Below are 10,026 nucleotides of genomic sequence, written 5' to 3'. Positions count from 1 at the left end.
GACAACTGAGACACCTAGCTGGCTTCTTACTGCAGGAAAACAGGCTGCCCGAACAATATAAACACTAGTAACTAATTTATCATTATTTAAAGTTTGGTCATTTGGGTGGGAGCATATAGGTGACAGAGGGTGCAAAGAAGCTATCACATCCTTTATTCCTTGTGCAGCTGTATATTGAGGAAATGTGGCAGAAATACAATTCAGACTATGCAGTCTCCAATTAAAAGGTGATTTATCCCGCCTGTGTAACTGGATGGCTGGAAGGACAGTGTGTCATTCCTCAGTCCTGCCCTGCTCAAATGTCTGTACTTCTGCTGAAAATTCTCCCTGGACTCATGGGAAATTGTTTTTGTGGACAAGAAATATATGCACAACCCACTAACTATTCAAAAAGGCAAAGCAAGTCAGTATTCCTTTCAAACACATGCAAGCATTTTTTCTACCCTATATAAAGCTCTGCTGTACTGCTCTACATACAGCAGCAGTACAAAATTAACAGGGAACTGTTCCAGATCTTAAGCAATTTCCCTGGGTTTCTTCAAATAACCACAATTAGCAAAGATAATTAGCCCCACAAGACGCTATTTCAGCACTGATTAATTTAACAATATTGGTATACACAGCTGGGGCATCTGTACAGCGAACATCGTAGCAGTTATGCAATATAATTTCATCTGTTAAAATATTTCAAATTATGGCAAAACTACATGTGTTGAGATAGTCCATTTATTCAGTACAGTAAGACTGACACCTGCCATTTTTGCTTGTGTTGAGGTACAGTAATATAAAGTGTATCCACACACAGACCGCAGTTGCTGAAGAGATTTGTGGAACAAGATAGCAGTGTGAATAACTTTACATGCAAGAAAGATACACACTGAAATCTGAACATGGGAACAACTTACCACAGGACTCTGCTTGGATGAATTAGCCCTGCTGGCATGTAGGGCATGAAAGTCGAGATGGACTGCTGGGCTACTGCCACTTTACTGCTCCTGCTACCTCTGAGAGCATGCTTTCAGCATTGCATAATGCCATTGAGACGTACCTTTAGTTTAACAATAAAGCTGATTAATCAATAGAATATAGCAGTCATTTTCTTTGTTTGTTTTTATGATAAACAACAAAACCCCAGTGCATGTTTGTGTTTCTCTGCAGCACCTTTACAAGAAAGTTTCACCATAGATGAAGAAGAACGCTCCCACTGATACCTTCTGCACAGCAATTCCCTGCTGGTGGGGTAGCCACAACATCTAACATGAGTCCCTCCCACCTAACAAACCCAGCATTTCCTCCGCTACCTCAAGTAACTGCCCCACACTTCTCAGCCAAGATGCTACCAAAGAAGCTTGGGAAGGAGATGAAGAGATAGGGACTGTACCAAGTCGGTCTACGGTATATACTGACATGTTCCTTTTTTATTCTATGGAATAGCATTTTAATGTGGATAACTGGCTAGCTGAAAAGGGTCACATAGACATAGTCCAGCTGGCTGGACAAAAATGCACATCGCTCTCAGCTTATCTGAAGTAAAGCAAAATACACTGTCTTTGGCTGTCCTTGTTACACAATAACAGGAAGATTTCGGTGGGAAAAGAATGTTGCAGGTGGGAACAGAAAACTACAGGAGAGAAACTAGGGGCGGGCTTGGTATTTAGGCAACTAACCAATAATGAGCTTAACTTTTGTAATATGTATGAGCTAATTATAAGAAGGCATAAAAGGTGACTGTAAGGTACAATAAACGAAGTCTGCTGATCACTCATATTGAGCGACTGTGTCTTCCCTCCGTCGCAACATTTTAAAATGCTAATCTGGATAGTTATTGCATCAACATAATCCTTCCATTTCAACATTTAAAAGCTTTGATTTTATGCATCATACTTTACGAAAGAAAACCCAAATACAAATCATTATGGATGCCACTATATTTCTAAAGCAGTTAGTTACCATGATTACCAGATGCTTGCGTTCAAAACACCCACTCTGTAATACCATGGCAATGTATTGGCAAGGTAAAGACAACAGGCTTCTCATCGCTAACTACAGCAGCGTTAGTGCCACTGGCACCCTGTTGCAGACAATGTGTTGCATCTGCATGAGATGTGAAAGGTGCAGCAGAGACTTGTGCTCCCAGATGCTTGATCTGGACAAAGTTGTGAACTGTATGTCTTTCCTTATTATTGATGGGACTGGGAGCATACTAGAATCAAGATCTGAAAATATTTCAAGCCTCTGAATCCAGTTTCTTACTGCTTTGTCACATTTAACTGTTTGGGCTATAATGTTACTTGATAAAGAGCAATTTAACCAAAGAGAGTCATATAGTGACTTGAATTTGGAAGGATGTTTCGGTTAGCTGAGCCAAGAGTTGGGGAAACACTGTGCCTGTCGGGAAACACTGTGCCTGTCAATCTGGAAAACAATTAGCACAGACTAGTAAAATGTGATTGGGAGCTGCTGAGAAGAGGGTGCAAAGGGAAGGGAAGAAGAAGGAATTAATTGTTCCACTAGCTCAAGCGGCAGAGTCAGTACAGGCTCCAACCTTGATGCTGTATGTGGATGTCAGTGTGCTGCTGCACAGCAGCATCTCCTGCCTCCTGCCATGCACTTAATGAGTTTCAGAATGAATCGAGGCTGGGAGAGGTTGAAACCTCCAGGGCACCTGCCATTAATGTTACAGTATTTGGGAAGCTTAATGATTATTCAGTTCAATTCTTAGCTATCAAATTTCCTTTTCTATCTTTGCCTCTGCCAAGGCAAGTGATGCAAATTATGAAAACAACTTTTCACTTGACCACTGAATATGTATCCTCCTTGTTGCAGGGCTTGGCTTGAAAAACTGGCCTTTGATCTGCAGAAATGCAGCACACCGAAAGGAGTAGAGTTTTGTGTCTACACAATTTTAGGCTGAGTATCTGAGTTAAGACACGTTTGTTCTGCCTAGATATGCAAATGAGGAGAGAGAAAAGACCTAAAGCCAAAGTTCACTTTGAAGAAGTGTAATATTTACATTAACATCAGCTGCTCACATCTGCTAGTGCCAGGTGCTTGAAAAAGCACAACTTATGTAACTGCCCTCAACAGTGTGGTGCAAATCACTTATATTTACCATATACATTTACCTTATACAGCAAAAACTGTTTGAGATGGGATCAAGTCTTTTCTAAAGACACATAATTGTGATGGATACAATAGAAAGCCTAATGTAAATAGAAACTAGACCACAGATTTACAAAGAATTTTTGGAATTTTGGTCTGCAACAAAATGCTAATTCCTGTTTTCTACAATGAGAGAAATTTGATTTTCTTTACTAGAGACTCCAGTAAGAAAAATATTCCCTACAGGATTCCTCCAAAATAGACCTTACTGTCTAGTAAATGAGTAATTTAATGCCTATTAATGCTATAAGAAAATACAGAATTTAAGATTTCAATTTCAGGAAACATATTTTTGTTGTGTTTTCCTAATAATCTCAGCATTACCGTACTGTATTTTGTTAGGGCAATTCCTAATCTTTGGGTCTTTTGGACACATATGAAGCTCAGAACATCTCTGTTCATTATTTCTTAAGTGATTCAAGTGTATCGTCCTTAAACAGTGAGAAACACTGCCTTATGGACTTCAAAAGTATCTCAGTGTTAAGTTACAAGGATCTGCCTTATACTTCAGTGAGGTTCCAAACAACTCAAAATACAAATTTTATAGGACAGGAAATAAAACATTGCTTCAAATGTTGCAATAAAAGTTGATTTCAATTCCAAAATTGTATCAACATATTGATATACAAAAATTTGAAAATAAAATAAACATGAAAATATTAGCAGAAAGAAATTTTTATTTCTCAATATAAGAGAATGTATTTTTCTTATAAACAACCTCCTCTCTCAATAAGCAAGACAAAGCCTACACTAAGAATAACAGTAGGACTAGTTTTGTTCAACAGGGAAAAAACCCTCAAGCTCAAGAGTTAGTATCTCATTTTTTTTCATTTATTTTGGAAAAAAACAACATAAAAAGCCAAATAGCCTGTGATTTTCAGAAAGGCTGAAAACAAGTCTAGTTTTTAAAATATTTTTCTCAGTTGTAAATAGAGTGGTGATATTGATTACTTCAGCTGTACTTTTTTTTTTTTAAATTTGTACTTTCAGCTGGGCAATATGCCTTTAAAACATGACCCCTGATCAATTAGAGACTCAAAAGGGATATTGCCTTCATTTTATCTTGCAAAGCCCATCATAATACAGTGAGCATACTCAGTTTTGTTTCCTGTGGCAGAGCAAGGTTTTTCCCACTTTCATTGTTTTCATAGCTGTGCATGTAGAATCAGAGGTATCCTGTCTCCCCACTGTACCCAGAGTGAATTGCAGTCATTCCGGGTATTCAGTCTGAGCTCTTCATAAAGGGTTAAACTCTTGCCTTCCAAGAAACATGAACATGTCACAAGCCCACAGGCAGATACTGCTCTGCTGGATGTTACTCTAGGCAGCTTTATCAACTACAAATAGAGATAACCACATGCAATAATTCCTTCAGCATTATTTAAACAGGTTTGTCTGGCTCTTACAAATGCCAGCCATTTTAACTACTCTTTAGTTCTGGTATCAGGAATATCCACAGCTTTAAAAATTACATAATGAGAAATACGTAAAGACAAACACATAGCTGGAGAAGTTTTTCTGAAGTGATACCAGTTTTGTTTGCGTAGCCGTTTAATTGAGTGCACATGGAGTAAGTTGCAAAAAAAGGCCGAAAGGCACAGCCTGTGCTGTGGGTCTATGTTCACTCGCTTGCTCATCAGGTGTTTCCTATGCAGAAATCCAAATTTACAAGCTATGCTAATGTTAAAAATACCAGAGTCCACCTGACCATGTGCATTCATAAAAGAACAGCAGCAATTTCTATTTAAACAGGGTCTTACAATTACTTAAGGTCTAATTTGAAGAATTAAACAGGAATGGTAATAGGTATCATTAACATTCACATTTTCTGAGATTGGACAAAAGGATCTGACTTTTATCTTTTTTTAATTGTCTTTGCTGGAGTTTGACCATGCTACCAGGTAGACAGTCTCATGTTCTTAAAAAAAAATTAAAAAAAATTAAAAAAAGAAAGAAAATTAAGTGACTACAGAAAGTATACAAACTATAGCACTGGAAACTATGAGACAAATACAAATTGAACTTGTGCTCTTTGATTTTTTTTTTTTTTTAATGAGGGGTTTTCTAAATCAGTGGCAGTATTTTTAACATCACAAATCCTGTCTGGCCTCCCCATTCTTCTCCAAGACTAGGAATAACGAGCGGCTCAGTAGGCTGGCAGAATCTAAACATCAAAGTCACTATTGAGAAAGGAACCGTTTTTTTTTTTTTTTTTTTTTTTTTTTTTATTTTTTATTTTTTATTTTTTATTTTTTATTTTTTATTTGGTTTGCCCAAGTTTATTCCCCTCCCAGCGTTCAGCAAGAAGAGGAAAAAAATTTTGAAGAAAACATACAAGATTTCATTAGCAACTGATTAGAAGTTATCAATAAGCAGGTGAAAACAGAGCTTAACTTCCCAGTTTCTCTAGGGGCCCGCAAACGTAGGCGCCGAGCTCTCCTGAGCTTTAATACACGGCAGGCAGTACCACGGAGGAATTAAAGCCTGAAGCTTCCTATCCAGGCAGAAAAGGGACCAGCGCCAGTTTGTTACTGGGAGATGTTTCTATGCGCTGCGCCGGTTCAGGCCCCACCCGCGGTGACTGCGCGGCGGTGCTGCCAGCTGCCCGCGGCTCAGGGCGCTTCACGTGCCTCCGTGCGGTAACACCCGGGACATCGCCCACAGGCCTGGCGCTCTTCGCTCGCCTGCTAACACAGCCCAGCCCGTCAGCTCGCCCCGCCTGCTGACCGAGGGCACAACCGCTCCTCGCGGAGCTACACCAGCCAGGAGCCCACCATTTTGCTGCGCGCTGCCATACCCCCTCCCGTTACTAACAGGCCGGGGCTCGCCGCCGCTGCCCAGGCCTCCCGCCCAGGCTCAGCGCGGCCGTTAAACCCGCGCGGCCCGGGGACCCGCCGCAGCGGCCCGCACGGGAAGCAAAAGCGAACACACGGGCAAAACCCGGCGGCGGTGCCCACCCCACCACGGCGGCCGGGCCCAGGACGGCCCCCGCCACCCCCCGCCCCCCCGCGCCGCGCCACCGCCCCGCCCGTCGCGGCTGTGACGGCAGCGCCGCGCGCCGGGCTGCGGGAGTTGGCGCGAAGGCGGGAGGCATGGGGCCGCGGGCGCCGCGCTAGCGAGATACACCGCCGTGGCAGCATGGTGAGCACCGCCGTTCGCCCCCGGGTGGGGAGGGCGGGGAGCGCTGCGCGGTGTCCCGCCGAGCGGCGGGGCCCGATGGGTGGCTTCCCCGGCGCCTGGCTGCAGCCCCCGCGGCCGCCGGAGCCCGGCGCGGCAGGGCCGAGCCGGCGCCCTCTCCCCTGGGCGCGGCCGTGGGTGCGGGGGTCCCGCGCTGTGGCGGAGCGGCAGAGGCCGCGTGGAGGGCCGCCCGTCCGCCCTGCCGCGCGCTCGCGCCCTTCCCGCCGCTCCCGCCCTGAGGGGCCGCGGCCCGGCGTGCCAGGCAGGCAGGCCCCTGGCCGAGGGGGGCCCGCGGTCGTGCCTGTGCCCGAGGGGGAAGCGCCTGAGCCTCGCCAGCTGCCCCCCGCCGAAACCGGGTGCTGAATTAGACGCAGACCGTGGGCTTGGGGGTGGGGTGGGTGGTGGTGCAGGGGGGAAGGTCAGACGAGCTAACCTCTCTGAACCCAGACTGCTGAAGTGTTAACTCTTCCCTTAATTGCAGTAGCAGCATCCACGAGGGCGTTTCTGCTGCCGACTTGTGCGGTGTGCAATGTTCGCAGGAAAACAACTCAAGGAGGGAAAAAAGAACTTTAAAAGTCTATAAGTAGACACCTGTTTATAATTAAAGAAGGATGTAACCCTCATTAGGTTGTAAAGGGTTCGTAAGTGTGAATAGGTATGTGTTTGTGTGTGCGCTTTCCAAAGTGCTGCTCACTTACGCAGCCGTTAAGAGATGGTAACCCCTGTGCCATCTCTGGCTCAGATCAGTTTGCTCCTACTCAGGTGGAGTTTCTGTTACTTCTGCAGATGTTTTACTGGCTTAACTACAAATGCAGTTCAAAGCCAGTTAGGTTCAACTTTGGTTTTGGACTCTCCCTGGGTTTGACCTTGTTCATGTTTTACACCTGATGCTCAGCAATGATGGGCAATACCATCTGAGTCTTTCACAGCACTGACAGAGGTCTGCCAGCACCAAGAATGCTGGAGCTATTACACTGTGATACTGTTTTTGTTTGTTCATAATTTGTTAGGAGTGGCGGATGACTTCACATTTACGTACAAGGACAAGTCAGCCTCTCCTATTCCCCTGCCATCACCTCTTTAGAAAACTGATCTTACTGGAAGACTTGCTTCCTCATTTCCCACCTTCCTGGGACAAAGGCTTTCTCCCTCTCTGTAGTCTTCTGAACATTGTGCATCGCGCAGTGTCAGGCACTTTCCTAGAAGAAGGAAGACAACCATCTTTCTGAGGAGAGAATGAGTTGCCTCAGCCAATTCCCTTTTCAGTGCTGAAGGGAAACGCTGTACAACCATCACTGCTGCAGCTGCTGAGACAGAGGCAAAAATAGTGATGCTAGTAACAGTGTAGCCTGTTCTGTGTATGCAGTGACAGCACAAGCTTCTTGGGTGTTAATATCATACCCTTTCAGACTTTTTTTTCATGTAGTGCCAGACATAAGTAGCTCCTGTTGGGTTAGTTCTGCAGCAGCATCTCAGCTGCAGATATGTATAGAGTTACACAGTGAACTAATTTGTCCTAGAAGGGATTAATTTTTTTTACCTAGATTAGTGGCCTGACCTAGTTCCCAAGCAGAGAGCTGTACTGGTACAACTGAGGAATGAATGACTGGGAGTAGCGGCTACTTGAGTTGCCTGTAGCTGAGACAGACACTCAAATGGCTGGAGGTGTAGCAGCAGTTGGTGTGTACTTTGAACTGTGATACTACTTGAAAAATACTGTCTGATACCTGTACTGTGGTTATCCAAGCAACTATTACTGGTTTCACTGAAGTGATACCCTAAATTTGAGTTTGGTTAGTGCAGTTTTTCTGGACACACAAGATGTCAGAGCTGATGTTTGCACAAAACTTGCACTGAAATAGGCAGACTAAATAAATACGATTGTTTTGATGCAAGGAGGCCCTCATGGACACACTTGAGAATACCTAGAAATAAGGTGCATAACTTTATAGTGCAGTCATTGAGCTAGGTTGGTGAAATTGTTTTCTATCTTGTATTGTATTTTGAGGTGCAAACTGAATGATATGATAGTATTTTGAAAAATATTCTGCCTTACCGGACATTAGTCTTCTAAAACCGCTGTGCCTGTTATGGTTAGGTTGAGATGATTCTTCATCAGAGTGTTGGAGTAGTTAGTCTTTGGTTCAGGATGCTTTTGAAATGGAGGGAAAAACTAGTATGGAGTGATTTTTACTTAAAACTGACATTTTTGAGCTGTGTGTTTACTAATGTCTTCAAAGTCACCATGACAAACGCTTTTAAGAAACCCCTTTGTCCTACCTAACAAACAGGTTTCAGTTTGTATTACTCCCCTCAGTAAAACAGAAATGTTTCAAGAGAAAACATGCAACGTGACATGATTAATTGCTATGGTCTTCTATTACTGCTTAACGTGGAAGATTTGAAGCAGTAGTCAAAACTGGCAAGAACTAGATGGCACAGCCATTACTGAGATCATACAATTCCTAAGGCAGCTCAGCAGAAACCAGTGCACTGCACCTGAACACAGCTTTTTAGGCTGTTCAGATGCCATGCATCAATTACCCCCCTATTTTAGTGAGAGTAATTGGAAATTCTTACTTAGTTCCACCTCTTACTTGGGTGGAGCTGCTCAAAGTTACATGTCTTCTTGCTGCTGCTCAGGCACCCATGTGGGGCTAAACTAAGACAGCCTTACCTCTTTAGTTTGAGCCTTCTGGGTAAGGAGACTGACCACCTGGGACAGCCAGCCTGGTGAGCGTATCTCCAGGATACACAGGGCTGGTGACTCCTGTGGTTTTTGGGGGAATGTGCTTCCTGGAAGGAAGCTTGCCAGTGCCTGTCCTCATTTGAATGAGCACAGATAAAAGCTAAACATACGCAGTTTTTCCACCTGGTGAACTCATATATATGGAGGGCATTATATACCGATAATGTGGTCAGTCAGAGTATGTTAAACAGATAAACCCAGAATAGAGGCAAGTCATCCTATCTGGGATCTAAGCTTATATAATACTTTATAAATAGTCTTCAGAATTGAATGGGAATCAGTCTGATAGGTACTTACATTGCTTCATTTCTGCAATTAGTTATGCAATGAATTAAGGATTTATCCGACATCTCTTAATAAATGGCACAAAAAAATCTGTCTTGTTGTTCTTGGATAAAAGCTTCACTGAAAGATAATTTTATTGTTGCATTGTGGCGTACTTTTTTCCCAAGCAATTCTGAATTCACCATCTGTTACATCCAGCAGTGGCTAACAAGGTTACCTTTTCTTCTGAATAGCAGGATAGCTGAAGAAGATTGGAGGATTTATAACTCTGAAGATTAAAGAAGATTGTACATAGTTGTCAGTTTTCCTCTGTAGCTTACGGCTGTATAGTTTAGTCACTTAGAAGTAGATGGCTCAATGGGAAATTAAAATTTACTACCCTAATACAAACTTTTATTCAGAAACCTCTAGGTGGCTTGTGTGCTCTGACATTTACAATATTTTCTGAAAAATTCCTTAACACAAGCATGTAACAGCAGAAGAAAAGGAAAAAGCTGCCATTTTTTGAGGACTGAATTGCAGTTTGCATCAAGAGGATAGAATGAGTTGTGTTAACATAGGGAGGCAACGTTGGACTATCTAGTTGCTGTATCACCACAGTATTTTCAAAGAAAAAGTATTTTTATGGATAGTGCATAAATGGGTAGAAGATG

General features: G+C 43.2%; 1 protein-coding gene across 2 annotated transcripts in view; it reads left to right on the top strand.

Annotated features, from left to right (window-relative positions):
* The first annotated feature begins 6,195 nt into the window (after positions 1–6,195).
* Positions 6,196–10,026, top strand: part of RFC1 (replication factor C subunit 1) — a 42,610-nt gene continuing 38,779 nt past the window's right edge. For both annotated transcript variants that reach the window (XM_037391411.1, XM_037391410.1), the window contains exon 1: positions 6,196–6,303. In XM_037391411.1, the coding sequence (XP_037247308.1) occupies positions 6,301–6,303 (3 nt within the window). In that variant the 5' untranslated portion in view covers positions 6,196–6,300. The remainder of the gene's footprint in view (positions 6,304–10,026) is intronic.

This window comes from Falco rusticolus, chromosome 1 (genome assembly GCF_015220075.1).
Source record: "Falco rusticolus isolate bFalRus1 chromosome 1, bFalRus1.pri, whole genome shotgun sequence".
Taxonomy (NCBI): Eukaryota; Metazoa; Chordata; class Aves; order Falconiformes; family Falconidae; genus Falco; species Falco rusticolus.
The sequence above is the reverse complement of the archived record's forward strand: the minus strand, read 5'-3'. Positions and strand labels throughout refer to the sequence as shown.